General features: G+C 40.3%; 1 protein-coding gene and 1 long non-coding RNA gene across 2 annotated transcripts; one reads left to right on the forward strand and one right to left on the reverse strand.

Annotated features, from left to right (window-relative positions):
* The first annotated feature begins 63 nt into the window (after positions 1 to 63).
* LOC140529900 (uncharacterized) lies at positions 64 to 18,750 on the forward strand. The gene is made up of 2 exons (XR_011975722.1): positions 64 to 288; positions 18,585 to 18,750. It is a non-coding gene; the product is annotated as an uncharacterized lncRNA (long non-coding RNA).
* BCL10 (BCL10 immune signaling adaptor) lies at positions 6,997 to 20,483 on the reverse strand. The gene is made up of 3 exons (XM_072648919.1): positions 20,052 to 20,483; positions 9,830 to 10,118; positions 6,997 to 8,323 (listed from the first exon to the last, which is right to left on the reverse strand). The coding sequence occupies exons 1-3, from the start codon at positions 20,106 to 20,108 to the stop codon at positions 7,971 to 7,973; spliced, it is 699 nt and encodes a 232-aa protein (XP_072505020.1). The 5' UTR covers positions 20,109 to 20,483; the 3' UTR covers positions 6,997 to 7,970.
* Positions 20,484 to 20,722: the final 239 nt, after the last annotated feature.

Below are 20,722 nucleotides of genomic sequence, written 5' to 3' on the forward strand. Positions count from 1 at the left end.
CGGAGGAGGCCAAGACCCATCCAACCGGGAGCCGTTCGCCTGAGGAAGCCCTGCCCCCTCACGCGGTCTAGGCCCGGCGGTCCCGCCCCTCGAGGAGACAGGCCACCCAGTTCCAAGAAGCCCCGCCCCCAAGAGGTGTGGGAAACTGGAGAGCCCCGCTCCTTGGGTGGGGAAAGACACAAGGCTGAAGAAATCCCACCCTTTCAGACTTCCCCGGCCCGGAAGTTGCATCCCTTATGGAGAGAGGGGGGGACGGCCCCGTCCCGGAGAAGACCCGCCCCTAAAGAGGTGTGTATGTGTGTGAGTAAATGGAAGTGGGAGGCTAGGAAGCCCCGCCTCTTAGGGGCGGGACGTCACGCAGTCGATTAAGCCCCGCCCCCTCAGATCGTGTCGCTCCGCCTGTTAGGTTGTGGGGTGAGCTGTTCTGCTGAGGGAAGCCCTACCCCTAAGGTCGCTCTTTGAGGAGGGGCAGAGTAGCCTGGAGAACCGTCACTCTAAGGTTAGGTAGCGAAGTAGCGGAGTAGAGTGCCAGGTTCAAATCCCACCTCGGACACTTAACTAGCTGTGTGACCCTGGGCAAGTCACTTAATCCTATTTGCCTCAGTTTCCTCATCTGTAAAATGAGCTGAAGAAGGAAATGGTAAACCACCCCACAAAAAATCCAATAGGGGTCACGAAGAGTCTAGCACGACCGAAAAGATTCAACGTGGTTAGGAGCCCCGCCCCTCGAGGAGGAGCCTCGCAGTGCAGAGATGAGAAAGCCCCGCCCCTCAGAACACCTGGTCTCCCCCTGGCGGAGGAGCCTCGCTCGCTCGACTCCACCAGTCTGGGGAAGCCTCCTTCCTGCGGGAGGGAGAAGAGGCTGCGCAGCGGGAGGAAGCCCCGCCCCCGGCGCGGGGGTGTGGTCTCACGGAAGCCCCGCCTTCTCAGGAAGCCGCAAATTCTTACCCCTCCCTGGTTCGAGAGCGCAGACCCCGGCCCTTGACCCTCAGTCCTTGCCGGAGGTGGCGTCTGCGGGCCGCGCGGTCCGGAGTTAGGGCCGGCCGAGGAAGGACTGTGGCCCGCTGCGCCGGCACACTGTAGGAGCTCAATAAGTGCGCAGTGCTTGACTTTGGGCGCCCCTCCTCACCATCAGGAGCGGTCTTTCCGTTCAGCTAGCCCAGCTCCCCCCAAGGTGCCTCACCTGGAGAGGCAGCAGGACACAACTGGAGCAGCCTGGCTCCACACCCTGGCCCGGCCGCTTGGGGCCGGGGTGACTGTCCTCCAGCTGTGCAGCCATTACCCTTAGGGCGCGTCCTTCTGGACTCGGTCCGGGACGGGCTGTGAGGGGGCCAGACGGGGTCGGGGTCGGGAGAACGAGCTCAGATTCTGAAAGATGGCTGGCTGGGTGGCCTTGGGCGAGCCTCGGTATGCTGCCGAAACCACCCTGGGAGCGAACCAAAGGCGGTCGCAATCCGCTTTGGGTGGATGACTCCCCATAAATTAGGAAGCCAGACCGACCCCCCCCTCATTAGTTCTCACTAGGGCTCTTTCAAGAACTTGTCTCCTGGTCTTTGGATTCTCCGATTTTTACAGAGCTACGAAAATAACATGAATACTAACACGACCTCATTCGTCGGCTCGGGATCCTTCCCTTCAGTAGTTGAGATTCCTTTTTATGGTACTTAAGGTCTTCCACAGCTGGGACTCCAATTTACCATTTTAGCATTATTTCATGGGACCTTTTTATACATTCTGCAGACAAAGTTGGCTATTAGCTATTCCCCCATCTCATCCCAGTGCTTACCAGATGACATCCGTACGTGCAGCAATTCCACACGAATCCGCATTTGCTTATTCAAATCCTTCTCTTCCAATCAAGTCCCAGCTCAGGTGCAAATTTCTTGAATTCCTTGTAGACCCCTCTTCCAGGCAGATTCACTCCACAACTCAGTTATCGCTCCCTCTCCGAATTCTCTGACAACACTCCCTTTCTGCCTTTTCCTGTGTCACTCTATATTTGTGAGAATCAGTTACAATGGATTGGGGCTAGGCTTCCAATTCTGCCTCTAACATATATAATCATGGGCAAGTCGCCAAACCTCTTGAGGTCCACTCTGCAACTCATCCTGTTACTAGTCTTCAGCAGTGGAGCGTGTTTCTGTACTGGGACTGGCTCACATAAATGAAATCACAGGTCCATTCTCCCTCAAGAAAACAAAATAAAATCATGGTACGTGTCCTTTATTAGTTTGTCTGCCATTTACATAGCTGTATTCTTAGTGTCAAGATCAGGATTGAATAAGCGGAAAAATAGAGTGGTAACCAACAAGAACCAAAGCAAACACAAGTATTATATTTGTAGGCATGGAGGAGTAGAGGTAGCCAATGGTAGGAGGAATGGCTTGGCTAGCATGGAGGTTGGGTCAAGTTGAATGCTGGATACAGCCAGTTAAGAGATCCTCAAAAGCTAAACTGAGGAATTATAATGATTTGCTATTGCTTCTTCTTAAATCTTTTGCAAATAAGTATTTTAAAATTAATCAGTCCTTCCTACTCACCCAGTTAAACAAATTAACAAAACACTTCCAAATCCTCTATAACTAAATAGTTCAGCACACAAATCCCACATTAGCTATGTAAAAAAAAAATAGCAAATTCATTTCCTTTCTGTCACTCAGGTGGAGGCCTGATTTGAACTCAGATGCTCCTGACTAGGGCTGCTGCTCCGCTCACTGCATCACCTACCTGCCCCTCATTCATTTGCACTTGTGGTTTATCATTTCATTGATTAGAATCCTAACGTCATTTTTCAAAGTCATTTTTCTCCTTGTTATAGTTGTATAAATTATTTTGCTCTGTTTAAAGCTCTGCATCCATTCATAAGTCTGTTCAATTTACTCTGAAATTGTCTATCTCATTATGTTACAACTTTCAGTTACAATCATATGCCACGACTTATTTTGATCATTCACCAAGAAAACACCCTTTTTAGTTTCCAAGTTTTTGCTGTCACACAAAGAGATGCTTTATTTGTGCACTTATAGCTCCGTTTCTTCTGTTATCTTTGAAGTATGGGCCTAGTAGTGGTTTAGCAAGGGTCAGCAGGGATACAGTATGGTAACTCCAAGAATAGTTTTACCAATTATTCCCAGACTGCTGGAGTAATTCACAATTCCATCGAGTACATTAGTGTATTGTTTCTCCAATATTGTTATTTTCCTTTTGTCATCTTTGCCATTCTGAGTGAGGTAGAACTTCAAAGTTGCTTTAATTTGCATTTTTCTAGCAATGTAATGAATTTTTGATAGTTGGATTTCTTTCTTTAAAAACTGCTTATTCATATCCTTTGTTCATTGGATGATGGCTTAGTCTTACAAATTTGAAGCAGTTCTTTACAAGCATCTTGAAAATCATAGCTTTATTGAAGAAATATATTGCAAAGATCCCCCTTACCTATTGCCCTTTTAATTTTTGTTAGAACTATTTATGCAAAAACTTTCAAATTTTATATAATCAAAATTGCCCATTTTTATCATGTTCCCATCACTTGTGTAGTCATGTACTATTATTTCTCTACCCATAGATCTGAAAGGTAATTTCTCCACTGCTCCTCTAATTTCTGATATATTTTATATCTGTCATATATCCATGTGGAACTATCCTTGGTATATGGTTCCTATTGCCTCTTGAATTAAACAGAACATTCTTAAGCTGGGGAATGAAGTCAGATTAGAAAAACTGACCTGGCACTCTATTTCTATACAGTGTCCAAATGATGAATTTTACAAGAACAGTTACTTGTGTTCCAGATACTTGGTCAGGCATATGTCACTTAGATGGAAGTGAAGTCTTTTTCTCAGCTGCTTTTTTCAGGTACTTAACTCCAAAAACCTGTTTTTGAGGTTCATTATTTGTTCAATGGAAGGCAATGGTAAAACATACACATCATGAAAAACTTCACAAAAGTATTTATTAAAACAAAATTATATTGAATAGTAAAATTTTTCTTTAGCCTTTAGTCATGAAATACTTGAGGAAACTGACATTCAGACTTGGTTAGTGCAGCAAAGTAATTTTCATATTTATTAAATATATTTTTGCATTTAGAAATATATCCCCACTGGACTACACTAATATTACATGTACTTTCAATTCTCTTACATTCAGTGCTTTTTATACTGTTCATTTCATATTTCTGACTTCCAGTCCCACTTTCACCTGATTAGAAATGTTGAAGAAAACACAAGGAAGGTCAAAGACACTTGTTTAACTTTGGATAATCTTATCTAACCTGGAAATGTGAGGCACTTCATACTGAAATGGAAATATCTACTTAACCGTTTCAGAACACAAGCTATCTTACTAAAAACTAAGAGGTAAAATTAATTCCTTTCAAAAGAACAAGATTCTTTCATTTTGGAAGTTGACCAAACTGAAGTCAATGATTGTTTCCACCCAAGGCCCAGTCAAGGCACCTTTCAAAAGAGACAGACAAATCACAAGAAAAAGAAATTCATAAATTCTCAGGAAATATCCTGTGGTCAATATGAATTTGACTTGAATTTCTAAACACATCTACAGTACTGTTTCAGTGATCATTATTTCACAATAATGACACTGAAGTATTCTGAAAGATCTTTAGACATCCCTTCAATCAGAAACATTCTACTTAATTGAGCTTTAACTTAAACACTGAAAATTAAGCATTTGGCATACTAAATATCTTTTCTAGAATTTGAATGTGCATGACTAAGTTTTTTGAATGTAGTTATATTTCATAACCACAATTTAGTGCAAATATATTACCGTGAATATTTTGAAAATGTGGGACATAATTCCTTAATTTCCAGATAACTCAGAAAAATTAAAAATTAAGTATGATTCTTTTTCCTTCAGTAATACAGCTCAACTATAACAAATACACTAGATAGTACTAGAAAAAATATAATCAATTTCTACTTTATAAACTGGATGAAAAATGTTTTTATGTAGTAACACCACTTAAAATTTAGTATTTACATGATCTGGTATAGATAAAAATAATTTTTCAGAATACATTTTAAAAATAAATTGAAATAGATTTCATTTAAAAGCATAATGTTTTACTATAACTTGTACTGCTCCCTCTGCTGGGGAGATGAAACACAGACCAGCTGGTTTTCTTTCTAGTTCTTAAAGAAGAATAAAATATTGGGACTCATAATACTGAGGAACCAAAAACATTTTGCTCATTCTCTCATATTTAGTTTATGCCCAAATGAATACTTTTGCTAATGATGAATAACAATATCTGTTCTCAAATCTCCCCTGGTCAAGAGTGCAGATGTGAGTTTAGGTATTCACTATGCTGATTTCACTAGAAATCACAACCATAGGATTCTTTTCTGTGGCTCTGAGAAGGTAGTGCCCCTTGGTCCCGAGTACAAATTTTAACAGGCTATCAGTCAACAATTTCTAATTATAAATTTTAATAGCAGCAGGTTTAGTCAAGAGTAAAGTGGAGAGGGGTAAAGGAAATATTAAGCTGGCAATCTCCAAAGCAAAAAAATTTTTTGGATACAAAGTTCTTTGCAAATGCTAAAATTCTCCATTAACAGTGCAAACTCCTATAGAGATGGATGCCTACCATAGTTTCTCTGTAATTGCCATAGCACCTAGTACAGTTCTGTTCAAGAGAGATGTTATCTTCACTACAATAAAGATAATGTGAACAGCTTGGCATGAGGTGCATAATTGGGGGGGGAAATGTATTGGTGGGGAGAATTTATGACTGCTTTCAACTCAAAGAGATCCTAAGATGCTGACACACCCTGTTTAACTAGAGGATGCAGCAGAGGACAGCGGCTCCCGTTAGGCAATTATTTCAACTGATCCTCAAATTTGGGTAATGGTCAGTTTTTAAAAATTTAAGTATTCCACAGGCCCTAGGAATCATTTCAGTATTTTAAAGTACTCTCAAAAACTAGAATTATAACAGAAATCTTCCTTACTATATTACTAATTTACAATGAGTTAACAATCCAAAATAACCTATAAACATCTAAGAAAAGCTCTCATAAATGGAATATTCCGGAATACCCAAATAAGTTAATTGTGACTTTGGATTCTCAGCTGTCTGTAAAAACAAACACATTTAAAGATGACATTTGAACTGAAGGAACTTATATTATTTTCCCCCAAAGAAGAGTACTGACTTTTTTTTTGGGGAGGGAAAAGAGGATATGAGGGCTACAATGGTATCATTCATCAAAATCTAAGAATGATTTGTAACCGATAGTCAGGCTTTGTTTATTTTGGTAGGGAAACAAAATAGACCCTAAGGAATGACATGTAAAGCTGATAACATTTCAAAGACCATTTTAGAAGAAAAATATTATTGATTATTTAAGGAACTTAAAAAAAACAACTATTCAGTAAGTTGACTGTTTAAAAGATAACTACAATTTTTCTCTTGTAATAAAATATCTCAAGTAATCGTGAGTAATATGTGGACATAAATAATTCAATCTTCGAACTATTCTTATAAAAATATTGTAGATAAAAGTTTGTTTGTGGTTGACAATTCACAATTAATTTCTAGAAGTACACATATTACAAACACTTGAAAATAGTTTAGTATAGTGCTCTCAAAATGGAAACAAATATTTGGATTCTTAAAGGAAATCACACTTTAAAAAACCCTACAGTATCCTTAAGACCATTATACTGTTAAAAAATACTGTCAGCGACTTCTTCGTCATGCCTCCCTCAAGACTTTGCCAGCCCTAGGAATCCCACCAATACCCTCAGCCTGTGGGGACTTCTTAATTGAAGTGGGCACCCAGATTGGTCATCCCTTCCTTTAGGTCTCTATCATGCTCTTCCCCGTTCCTTTTGAGCTTCCTTTTGGGTGCCTCCCCCCATGGGACTGTAAGCTCTGTAAGGGGGGGATTATATTTCTTTTTCACATTTACATTTAGCACAGCGCCTGGGCACATAGTGGGTACTTAATGTTTACTGACTGACCAAACAGCATTTCTACCACTTTTTTACCGCAAATTTAATATTAAGAAAAGTCTTATATGATAAGTGAACAATAACAAATTTAATTATACAAGAGATAAAATGTAACATGAATGAGTAATGGAGGTGACATTCCATTACAATAAATGACAGCAGATGACAAAATTGTCAGCAAATGCCCCACTTATTTTGAGCAATATTCACTAAAACTGAATTTCCGTTTCTAAGATTTTATCTACACTCCAGACAACAACCTGGAGAGGATGAAAGCATAGAAACTAAAAACATAAAATACTTCCATGAAATATAAAGGATTGCTGTTACAAAATAGTTTTTTCTTGGGAATAATAAAAAAATCTAAGAACATAAGAGTGTCTTGAGAAAGACATTAAAATCACTGATGAGGAACATAGCTGATCAGATTGAGATATTGGCACATTAGGTTAGATCAGGAGGTAGAGCTATTACATAGGTTAAAGGAGGACTATGCCCTTGTATATGTTGCCCTGTAGGCAAAACCTATGCTGGTGCTGGTTAGGAGAGTCAACTTCTGAACTCTGAAAATTCTACTAAAAGAAGTCTACAAAGTTGGTGAGAACTATTAGGTAGGGCCTGACCACTTCCAGCAAACATCCTAAGACAAACATTGTCTTAGTACAGCAAATCCAACCCAAATGGCCACATTTTGAAGAAATTGTCCCCAGCTGCAAAAATTCAATTGAAACAATAGTAAAAAACAAAAAACACCAAACTAAAACTCTTACAGTGAAAAAGCAAGAAAAGTAAACAGTAGCATATATAATCAAAATGTGCTTTCTATTGAATTTCCTAAAAATGCATTAACACTCCATTTACATGATATTATAAAAATATACTAAAAATGCTACAGAGGTTGTTAGTAAGCATTTACAGTAAATGTATTCTTAAAATTTTAGAAGCCCTTTTAAATATTTTTGAAGTAACTTTTAGAGAAGTGGGATAAACTGTCATTGGTGGCAAAAAGAACGTGATCTTAAGGGAAGAAACATATCAGTAGAGTTTCCTTCTTCTTCTGACTGGGGTTCTAGCGGAAGAGGAGGTGCCCCAGGGTCTCCAGGTCCAGGAAGGGGAGTTGAGGAGAAGACACTACTTTCGGTTCTGCCTACCTCTACAACAGGTAAATTCAATGAAGTATTGTTGGAATAAAAGGAGGCTGTGCTGGACTCTCCTGTTGGATGGTAAACAACAGTAGCATCTCCGTCTTTCAATTTGTCAGAGAAATTGCACTCATTAGAATCTAACCTAGACAGACTATTTGTTGCTCCAGGTGGGAGAGGCATGTAGCTATTATGGTGTAATCCTAAAATAAAACCAGAGAAGATGATTAATAAACTGATTAGTAAACCTAATCAGTGACAGACAATTCAACAAACCTTTAATCAAATAACTTACTAGATTGCTAATTACTGAAACATTTTGAAGGCCTGATGTTGGAGAAAAAACCCAATATCTGGGATTCCTCTGAAAATTGAATTAAGCATTACTGCTTAAGGAAATCTGGTCAGTAATAAAGATAAATTCTTTTCTTCATCAAAGAAGTAGCTTTCAGAGCTATTGGATAGTCACAAAAAGCACAAGTGCCAAACAAAAGGAAAAGGCAAACAATATGTACTTAATAAAATTCATTTCAAACAGTGTATATCAAGGATAAATTTATGAATTGATTAATATCTATCTGTGATGAGCAAATGAGTAGAATCTTTTGTGGAAGACACTATTTAATCTTGTGCTTATTTAACTAATAGCCTTAGAACTCTAGGGAAGTGGAAAGGGAAAATTCTTCTTGTGGTTAAAAAAGATAAAACAATTAAAACTGGCTCTGCAAATATCCAATGTTGATTAGGAGAGCCCATAGTAGAACCTGATTTGCAGGTTGATAAACTCTGATCCAGGTTACTCTTTCTTGTGAGATTTTCCTATCTTGAAACTCAGACACAACAAAAATGGCTTAGTTGCAGGGGTCCATCTTTGGTATATGAACATTTTTTCTTAAAAATGTTTATAATTAAATTTTAATGTATATATGTGAATACATCTACATGTATGTATATGTGTATACATATACATACATGTGTGTGAATTGTTGGTTTCCCTTGTAATACTATATTTTCTTTTAAACATTTAAAACCAGTATTGCATAAAGGGTTTCACATGCTGCAGACATGAGACTCAAAAAAGGTTAGGAATTCCTTTGAATAGACAGCCTGCCCAAGGGCCGTAAGAATTGACACATCTTGGCTGTGGGATCCTGGGCAAGGCACTTCAGCTCTCACTGCTCTAGGGAATCTCAAAAGTTCTAATTTTCAAAAGACGAATTGCATTGACAGAGCTCATCCGGGAGCTCCCTACAAAAATGAAAAATTACAGGTCTAGTCCCTATCCAGCAAAACATTCTACCGACCCACTAAGCAAACTAGCTTCCCATTTAGCTGTATTACAGGGGGATCTGCAGTTCTACAGTAGAGGCATCAGAAGTCCTGTGCTTTTAGAAATCACTCACCAAATCTAATTCTGTTTCTTCATTTATAAAGCAGGCCTAATAATACATTTCTCCTCACGTCTTCCATCAATCTGGGAGGAAGTGCTGTATAACTAAATCCACAGGTATCAAGTTGTGATTAAATAGAACTCCCCCAATAACTTTCTCTTTTGATAACCTAATAAAATTTTCTAAAGCAGAAAAGGCAATCCTAGTGGAATCCTTGGGTTAAAAACCAAGGGGAAAAAAATCAACTCCATCACGTGAATTGCTTTATTTTTCCCTTTTTCTGTGTAATTTGTCCCCTTGTATAGCATGTCACCTTACCTTTCAGATACTCAAGCTTGACAATCTTTAGCTTCTGCACCTCATCTGTGATCTTTTCGATCAGGAAGCTCTGTGTTTTCTCTCGTCGAATAGATTCAACCAGAGTGTCAAGTCCCTTAGGGTTTTCCTGTAAGTAGTCCAACAGCTTACCAGCTCTTTTTTTACTTGATGTTCTGCAAGAAATTTCTTCAGTGTCCTCTCTAGTGAGTATTTTCTTTGCACGTAGGTGATCAAAATGTCTCTCAGCTATGATTTTTTCACATAAATACACCCTCAGATTTTCTAAAGCCTAAAAAATATAAAATATATTAAAGTTGTTTTAAATAGAAACCATTTTATGGTTAAGTACCTGACTACGTGTCAGGTACTGTGCTAAGTACTGGGGATACAAAAGTAGGCAAAAGAGCCCTTGCTCTCAAGGAGTTTACAGTCTAATGGAGAAGATAATAATAAGCAAACAACTTTGTACAGACAAGATATCTATCTATCAACCTGTCTATAGATACAGCGAATAGTTGACAATCTCAGAAGGAAGGCACTGGGATTGGGGGTGAGAAGGGGGAAAGACAAACCCTAGACCAGGAACATAAATTACAAAGAAGACAGAACCAACTCTAGTAGCTAAAACTAGTTTGCCTGACAAATTATCTGTAGGAAATCTTCTACAATCATTGTCTTGCCTTGATGAGTGATGCATATGGTTACTCTAAAGTATTTGAGATCTTGAAGTGCCTTCTGAATTCAGGAAAAACTACTGCTCCATTAATTTCATCTTTCCATTTACTAATCCTAGAGGATAACAGAAAAAGAACCAAACTACTCTGCATACCAATGTGATGAGCTGGAAAAAATCCAATTTAGTTAAAAAAATATGGATTGCTACATAATTACTACATAATTAACTGGCTTTTAGATAGAAGGAAAACTTCTGTTTTCTCGGTTTCTTCATCTGCAAAATGTGAAGGGCTGGAAAAAAGAATTCTAAGGTACCTTCCATTTCTGAGGTGCTATATTCTTATGTGCAAGGCAGTGGCATAGATTGGGGAGGGGGGACAAGGATTGTACAAAACGAATAAGACATAGTCCTTGATTTCATAGGCTTACAATCTAGTTAGAGAAATAAAAAATATAATGCAAAAGTACAAAAAGAGAGCCATAACTCAACAGGATAAGTGGCCAAAGTATTCGGACAAACAATTCTCCAAAGAAGTGAAAAATATTAACCAGATTAAAGATTACTACAAGTCATAAGTAAGAGAAATGAAAATAAAAACAACTCTGTAGTTTTCCTTTACACCTAGTAAACTGGCAAAGATGACAAAAGATGGGAAAAATCAATGCTGGAAGAACTGTGATACACCAGTACTCTGTTGATGGCTATGGGTTGATTCTAGACCATTCTAGAAAGTGAACTGGAATTACACTAAGATAGTGATTAAAATGTCTATAGTATTTGACTGAAACATCCCACTGCCAGATATATATTCCAGGGAGGTCAATGATAAAAAGGACACATATATATTTCAAAAAAATAGAAATTTTGTAACAGAACTTTTCAGAGTACTAAAGAATTAGAAACAATTGGGGAACGCTAAACAAACTGTGGCATGTGAATGTAACAGACTATTAACATGCTGTAAAAATGAATATGAAAACATAGAGAAACAAGGGAACACTTACATGAAGTGAGGCTAGGTGAAGTAAGCAGAACCAGGAAAACAATGTACATAATACTCACAACAAAGCACATAGGAAATACAAGGAAGCAATTGAAACTAATACTATGTAATTATAATGATGAAGCTTGGCCTCAAAAGGAGAGAGGAAGAGATGCAATTCCTGGTCCTTTTTTCCCCAATGGTTGGCGGAAGGGGAGATTCTGGACAGGGAACACTACACTTACTGTCAGCCTGGGCTGATGTGTTGGTTAGTTTTGCTGAATTGTTTTCCCCCTCTTTTTTACTCTTTGTTACAAAGGATGACTATTGGGAAGACAGCAGGAAAAGATATACTCAGAAATGAATGTGATGTACAAATAAAAGATACCAATAAAATATTTTCTCAGTCAAGTAAGAGGCATAACAAGACATCAGAGAAGTTCAGAGAGATAAGACATCATTTCTAGACTGGGAGAAGGCAGGAAGCTGAGAGTGAGGTGGGTTTCAAAGGTCGGATTCCAAAGGTGAAGAACAAGATCAACAGGGGAGGAATGCCAAGGAATGGGCAGAGAAGTATGGTGGCCATGTAAGAACATAATAGGATAAAAGACCACAAAGGCACACTGATACATGTGTGGGGAGTCCTTTTAGTCAGCATGAGGAATTTGGGGCAACGGAAGTCATTGAACAGTTTTTGAATAAAGAGAAAACAAAATTAGGTAAGAAATAATAAGAAGGGGTTACTAGATATTTTTTCCAGTAATGGTAATAGATTTACATTGATCTGGTCACACATTTTTTCCTGGTTTTTCTTTTGTTCAAAAGTGCAGAAGTATAAAATTATTAAATGAGGATTGTACTCTGTAGCCAAGAAAACTAAGAAGCCACACTAGGATCAAATTTGGCCAACTGTATACATTAAATAGAAAGTCCTTAAGTTACCGGACAAGGATTTCACATTTTGAAGACCCAGTAGTTGCTAATGGTTGTACACATTCTAAAAATGGAGTAACTCATAGCCCCTCCCTTAATTGCTGAATTCTGTTAGAGAATTCTACACTGATTATACTATATCTTTATAAGGATGACAGACATGGAAAGGATGGGACAGAAGTGAGAGATACTGAACAGGTAGGACTGTCAGGAAAGGCAGAATAGACTGGATGTGCTGAATTGAAGTAACTAGATTCTGTCAGTCTTGACATTGTGGATATAAATGAAACCAGGAAACAAAAAGAAGTTGCAGCTAAATGGAAAGGTGCTTCCCAGGGTTTGAATGTAGGGCAAATAAATGAAGTGGCACACCAAGTAACATCATTAAAAATACCTCCCAAAAAACACTCCCCAACCATGTGATTATATATTAGCAAATAGAAAACAAACAACTCAATACTGATGTGGGAGTCATTCCTGAATCATCTCTGTAGAGTGAGACTACTGTCTTGTTAGGACAAATATCAAAATCACTACAAAACTCTAAGACTGAAAACAAGAAATTAAGGTATGCAATTAAAACTCCAAACGAATGTATTTAAATGAGTAAAATGTTGCTGACAAATGGGAAAGAGATAGAGGAAAGGACACTGACACTGGCTGTTTTCAAAAGCAGTTTAACTGTAAAACAAATGCCAGGAGACCAAAAGAATCTAAAAACCATTTTAATCTGCAAGAACTAGTTTAGAATATCAACTTATTTGTAAAAATCTTACAGTGAAGGGCAGTGGAAATTACGAACAATAGCATTAAGAGAGGAGTGAGAAGAGAGGGACAATAAACCATGCTCCACAGAAATGCCTGAATGGCGATGGGAGGAATGTGCTCGTGATAAACATATGTGACAAGAATCACATAGGGATGGACAGGTATGGAGAAGCTGCAATATCGCAATCAAGGAGATCGTCAATTAGAATATAATATAGAGGCCATGGGTCCCTGTGGATATCATGCCGGGCTTGTAGTCTTGAAAATCTGGGCTCAAATCCCAACTCCCAACACTTAGCAGCTGCATGATTCCAGGCAAGTCACTGAACTTGCCGATGGCATCCCACCTCCTTTGGGTGTTTTCATTAGTATGATATATAATGGTCACTACTTTTAAAGAAGAAAAAAAGGAAAGATATCCAGATTAATTTTCTAGTTAGAACTTTTCATTATAAATGAATGTCTTTGAAAGACAATCACCTTCAAAGCGATAATTTCCAAAGCACTACATGGAGCTCTGAAATGTTACAGTGATAACACCAGATGAAAGGGGCTAGGTCGTGGTAGTCTTCTGGAATCATTGTTAAGAAATTACTCAAAGAAGGTAAATTTAACTGGAAATTTGAAAAAGAGTCACAAGGAAAACTTTTTGAAGAAAGAACGTTAAGTTCAACTAGAATTAATCTGCTCACTGTTTTAGCACTATCTTTTATCAAGATGTTAAAAAATTAGAACCCAGTTTGCAAATTTAACAACTGAGTCATAATACTACAATAGAGTATTTCTTCAGACTACAATGACCAGAAAAAAGAATTATGTAACATTAGATGAAGTTTGAACAAATATTATTAGTAAACTTAAAAAAGCTCTGGGTCCTTTCATTTTTTAATGAAATGCTAAATATTTTAGGTTTCTCTATCACTTTAGTAGTAGCCAGAATGTCTTTTATAATTTTACTTTACTTTAAAAAATTAATCTATAGTTTTCAACATTCACTTCCATAAGATTTTGAATTTAAAATTTTCTTCCTCTCCTTCCCCTCCCCAAGATGGTGCGCTCTACACATACATTCATATTAAGCATATTATCACATTAGACATTGTAAAGAATTAGAATCAACGGGAGGAACCACTCTAAAGAAGAAACAAAATAAAACAAAAAAAAAGAGAGCCACTAGTATGCTTCCATCTTCATGCAGACTCTAAAGTTTTTTCTCTGGATGTGGATAGTATTTTCCATCGTGACTCTTTTGGAGTGGTCTTAGATCATTATATTGCTGAGAAGAGATAAGTCTGTCTAAGCTGGTCATCTCACAATGTTGCTCTTACTGTGTACAATATTCTCCTGGTTCAGCTCACCTCACTCAGCATCAGTTCATGTGAATGTTTCCAGGTTTTTCTAAAGTCTGCCTGCTCATCATTTCTTATAGCACAATAGTATACCTGTGTCCTTTACAATTTAAAAGTGTAGAGTTTCATCTGAATCCATGGTTAATAAACATTCCTCCTTCGCAAGAGCCCTCTCTTCTTCAGCCGATTTATCTCTAGTTTCCTCAACAATTAGATGCTTCATCATCCTGGTCACCCTCCTCCGAATTCACTTTAAATTGCCTACGTCCCTCTTAGGGACATGTAGTGATATGAATTAAACATATATTAACATTGTTCAACCACTTTCAAGAACAGTGGGATTGTACTTTCTGTGATCTAGACATTAGATTCTTACACATTTCATCTCTATTACCACCTCTGGCCAGATAACTTTCAAATCTAGATCATCATCAGCCCCAACTCCTTCCCAAGGACTCGTTTAGAAATGCCGGTCACACATTTTTACCTAACTCTCCTGATGACCATTCAAACTCAGTAGGTCCTACAATGAGCTTCTTTCCTTCCTAAATCCTGTCACCAAGTTCTCAATTTCTTTTGGTGTCATTACCACTCTAGCTATCTCCCCAATATCTTACAAATCTTCCCTTTCTCTCCACTCACATGGGCTCTTCCCTAGTGAGTCCCTTATTATATCTTGTTTGAATGATCTAATGGGCACCCCTGCTTCCAATCTTTCATCTCTCACCCATCTTCCACAAAGCACACAAATTAATATTCTTAAAAAACACAAATGATGTCACTGCCCTGTACAAAACTCTTCAATGGATCCTTATTGCCTTTAGGATAAAACACAAACTCTTCAGTATGATATTTTGGGAGTTCTCCATAATCTGGTACCCATTTCTTTTCAGACTGATTATATGTTACCCTCCCTTCCCCACACACTGCATTACGACCAAACTAGGCTAATAATTATCCCTCAAACTCAACATTATTTCCTCCTGCCAGGAATATACTCTCTCAACTCTACGTCGTGGACTTTCTAGCTTCCTTCAAGGGTCAGCTCTCCTGCTCCCCACCTTCTATGCTGACGTTCTTGTTCCTTTTAGTTGTCAGTGAACTTTCCCTCCTGAAATTAGTTTGTCTACATGCTGCATCCCTCTAGATATGAGTTCCTTGGGGGAAAATGTTTGGGTTTTCTTTTGGCTTCTGTAACCTGACAGCCTAGCCTTCCAAGGTGTTAGAGAAATTTTTGCTGAATTGAATTCCCTCACCTTACATCCCTCTTCTATGTCCAATTAATTCTACTTATTCTGATGATGCCACATTCTCTCTCACCCCTTTTGACTTCCATCATCCACTCCCTTAAATAGGAGCTAATAAATTCAGATGACTACCAAAACAGAATTCTGTAAGACATTCAAGCAGGTAAAAGAATCTCATCAGAAGTACCCAGACTCAGCATGCCATTCGCCTGCAAAGGGAACACACACCCTATAGGAAACACCAAACAGAAAAGCAAGACAGAAGACAGTCTTGATACCATTTGGGTTTATTTTTTTCATCAATGACTTATCTCCCTTACCTAGAGATGCTTTTATGATTACTGACAACACAGCTGTCAATTAACGACAAGCTTTGGCAAATTCTCTTATTTTTCCTGCTTACTGTATAAAGATCTAGGTGGCATCTGCAGCATTGGCTTCCCTGCCCATCACTCTTCCTTGGTTTATGAACAGACCTAACTAACTTCTAGCCTCAGTCAGTTTTGTCAATATACCAATAAGGGGGGCTTCAGGCTGACACAATCTGTCTAGACTAGGTGATACCATCTGTCCTGTCTGCCTGCCTGTCAGGGTGCCAACACAATTTGATAAAGGAGGCCACTTAACGCAGCTTCTTTGTTTTGATACCCACTTTAACTAGAATGAAAGGGAGCACAGAATTTTTTTTGGGGGGGGATGAGCTGCTTTGGAAATACACAGCAAATCCTTTTTACATAAAGATGAATTTCTTCTTCTGAAAGCCTAGAAGGCTCTCAGAACTGCTATTAATAAGAGGCAGAAAGCCATCTTTTATTCAAAATACAGTTTTTAAATCTACTAGCAGATTCTGTTTTATTTAACAATATACTAAACTACTGCTAGAGTTAAGTTTGCTTTTCTAGAAGAAAAAAATTTGAACTGGTAGTCCTGAGCCAAAATTCATGTGCTTCATTTTTTTCACAATGTTATGACTCATAACTTTCTGAAATACCTATGTGGGGGCTGCATTTAATACAACATTTTTTTACTGTTTTGAAACTTGTTTCAACTAAAGGAATTCAACTACTATATTTATCTCTAATTGCAGCTTTTCCTAAGAAAGTCCCAGTGGTAACAAGGTCACAGAAAATCTTATTTCAGTACTCAAGTTTTCTTAATTCAATGTGAAAAGAATTTTTTTAAGGTTATTAGAGTGGAAGATGCCACCAAGGCTGCAAATTTGTGTGACTGTGGTGCTCCTGACAGAAATAGGGAAGTTAGCAAGAGGGGGCGGAAAAGGTAATGAGTTCTGTTTTGGACATTTTACATTTTAGATGCCTAGAGAATACCAAGTTCAAAATGTCTAGTAGTCAGTTGCTTAAGTAGAAATAGAGAGAAAGGGAATGGATACATAAATTGGGGGGCCATTTGCAGAGATGATGACTGAACTCAAGGGGGCTAATGAGGTCACCAAGTAAGAGAAAATGAAGAGAGAGAAAAAAGAATCCAGGACAGTGGCTTTTAAGTAAACCCACAGTTAAGCGGTGAGACATAGATGACGATCCAGCAAAGGAGACTGAATACAGATCAGACAAGTAGAAGAGCCACCAAGAGAGTGCAATGTCAGGAGAACTCAGAGAGGAGAGAGCATCCTAGAGAGAAGCTCATCAACTGGGTCAAATGTTAGAGAAGTCAAGCAGGCTGACGACTGAGAAAAACCCATCGATTCCAAGTCCTGGTATAAAAAACTGGCTAAAAAAAATTCTATGAAACAATAATACTTCATTTAAAAATGAACACAAACAAAACTTGGACCACTCAACACCCTTTATATTGTTTGGCCTCATGCTACAATTATCTGTACATATGTTCCATCTCCCTGATTTACCTGTAGCTTCTCTGGGGTCTGGACTTATCTTCTAATCACCTATGCATTCCCCAAATAATGCTGTGCCAAGAGCTGGGGACAGTTTACATTTGTTGAAATATTTCACAGGGTTTTTATTGTTGTTGTTATTATCTGCAACATACAAACCACTATACCCTGATCACTCAATCTTGACCTGCACCTTGGCCCCTCCTGCTGGGGTCAAGGACAGCAGGGAACTATGCCAGAGAGGGAAGGGTCCAAGAGGATAATCACACTCAAGATTTGATTTTACGAAAGCTCTGAAAGAGAATGGTGTATTCACTGACAGTCTTGTATTAGTTAGCTGTATATCTACTTTATCTCAGCTACTAAACTGTGGGCCTCTGGGCCAGAGGTGGGGAACATGTGGGGCTCTCAAGTGCGGCCTTTTGACTTTGACCCTTAAAAGGATTTGTTCTGTGAACAGTCAAAGGGCCACACTTGAGGATCTAGGGAGCCACATGTGACCTTGAGGCCTCCCTGAAGGTTCCCCATCCATGCTGGTCTTTTATTCATCTGTGTACTCCCACTGACCTGGCAGACATTAATGCACAAACAAAAGGTCATATACCTAAGCTTCTAAAATATTCTGTGAATTTATTTTCCTTTTACAATATGACATAAAAGTCCAAGGGGCTGTAAGGAGTGGGAGATGCAGCAGACTGGACTAGATGAACTCTAAGCTCCTCTGCAGCTGTCAATTTATGATACTAATATGCTTAAAAATACAAACAGGCTTTCTAGAGTAATTCTATAGGCTCTAAATTCCAATCATTTCCTCCAAAAGGGACAGGTAATTCATGGTTATTTTCACAGTGAGTCAAAAGCGCTGAATCATACTTTGGACTTTAGACAAAATAGTTTAGTCTTGAAAGGAGAAACTAGAATTAACCTTTGTTCATTTTGTTCCAGGATTACTGGCATATCTGTTGAAAGGAAGCAAAGAGTAAGGGAAAGAACACTGAACAAGGTTCTCATCCTGAATCTGCCACTAACCAGTTATGCGACCTTGAGCAAGTCACCGCCACTACGGACCTCAATTTCCTAATCTGTCAAATTAAAACACATTTCAACAAACAATAAGTGTCTACTATGTGCCAGCTAAGCTATACTGCTGGAATACAGGAGCTCCCACCTAGCGGCAGAATTCCCTGATTTCAACGTTCAGATACTATATGAGGACCAGCCAGGTAGAATGCTGCCTAAGCTGTTTTTTTCATTTCTCAACAATAAGACGCAAAATGATGGATAATTATTACTCATTCTTAGACATCTTAGAGGGCGAGCACTTGCATGAAAAACAAAGGGAAACGTAAACATTAACTAGATTACATAATACATTTAATTATAACTAAGCATTAATATTTATGCTGCTTTATAACACCTATGAAAGAGAGGTCAGCTGTTGCATATTTTACACTTTACAGATACCAAATCATCATACTGATATTTTTGAGGCAACATTTGTATCCTCACTTGTGAGAACTCAACAGCTCTTCTTCCTCAGGCTAGAAAGACCAAAGGTCTCATTTAAATGGGTAGGAGTTTTCATTTTAGGGGAATTCCTAGTAGCAGCAGCTGGTTCTGCCTCTGGGGATAAAGGCCTTTCCCCATCTGGGACAGCCCGTGGGCGTTAGTAACTACTGCCACCACGGCAGGGACGGCCTTTTCATTTTCCATACCCATTCTCAGCCCCAGTTTAGAGACAGCTCCTGGAGCGTGGCGGGAACCTGGCCCTGGTAGGGCCATCAGGATCCCGGGAAGCACCAGGGCGGACGCAACCCTGGACACTAACTTGACAAAGAGCAGGGAAAGCGGGCGGCGCGGAGGACGGTGGGGCCCCGGAGGGTGGGTCTCAACTCCAGCCCTGCCACCCGTGTGACTGGGCCCGGGCTGGATGACCCGAGCTGGCCCACCTCCTCATCCTGAAAAAGAGAACGATGGCCGCTCCGGCCTCAGGACCCACCTCTCTGCAGTCCGTCCAGCTCTACGGCGCCGGTCATCACTACTCTATTAGATTCCTTCCCAGGTCCCTGGGCCTGACCAGACTCTAACGCCCTAAGGGGGCATGGACGCGGAAGGAAGTACTCATCGGGCCTACTCTGCTAAGTGTCCCACAAATACGTGCTCATTTATTATTCCCATTGTACAGTGGGGGAAACTGAGGCAGGCATTCAGTGCGTTGTCCAGCAAGGACGTGCCGGAATCACTACTTGAACTTAGGTCTTCCTGAGTCCGGGCCACCTCCTGGGGGGAGGTGTCCTTCTTGGGAGCGCACGGAAAACCCGGGACTTCCCCCGGCCCGGCTCCCCTGGGAGTTTCGGGGGCCTGGGGTATGCAGCTGCCCCGCCCAGCCCCGGCCCGGCCCCCGCCACTCACATCCTTCTTTACTTCGGCCATGTCCTCCTCGGTCAGCGCGGGCGCGGCGGGCTCCATGGCGGAGGCTCCAGAACTCAGGCCGCGCCGCCCCCAGGACTGAAGAGGCTCCGGACACCTCCCCGCCCCCCACCGGCGACCCAAGGGGTGAGAGGAGCCGAGAGAGCGGAGGGCTCGGGGGCCCAGGAGCGGAGCGGCAGCTTCCGGTTCCGGCCCCAACCCTACGCTGAGAGGGAGGAGGCTGCAGCGCCGACCGGACGAGCCCGAGCCGGGACTCCCGCCCCCAGCCGAGCTTGGGAACGAGACTGGAGCGCACAGCAGTCAATCCAACTCGAAGCGGTCCCGCCCCTTCCCGGAGGAAGCCATTGAGGCCTTCCCTTACACCCCGCCCCTCACGGGACGAGCCACGCCCCTCACGCTTCCTGTGCTGAGGTCAAGCCACGCCCCTTGCTAAAGACGCTCTCTCAGTTCCCCTTCCCCACCTCCCGTTTGATATGAACCACGCCCCTTGCGGAAACTGCGTTCCCTCCTCCCGCGGGATTCAAGCACAATTCAAACCACGCCCCCAACTAAAGCTCGCCTTACGTTCGCTGTCCCATGGGACTTAAGCTCCGCCCCCTCCCCTTAGTCGCTCGCTATCCCTAACGTCTCCGGATGCCAGCCACGCCCCTCTC

The sequence above is a fragment of the Notamacropus eugenii genome, chromosome 2 (genome assembly GCF_028372415.1).
Source record: "Notamacropus eugenii isolate mMacEug1 chromosome 2, mMacEug1.pri_v2, whole genome shotgun sequence".
NCBI lineage: Eukaryota > Metazoa > Chordata > Mammalia > Diprotodontia > Macropodidae > Notamacropus > Notamacropus eugenii.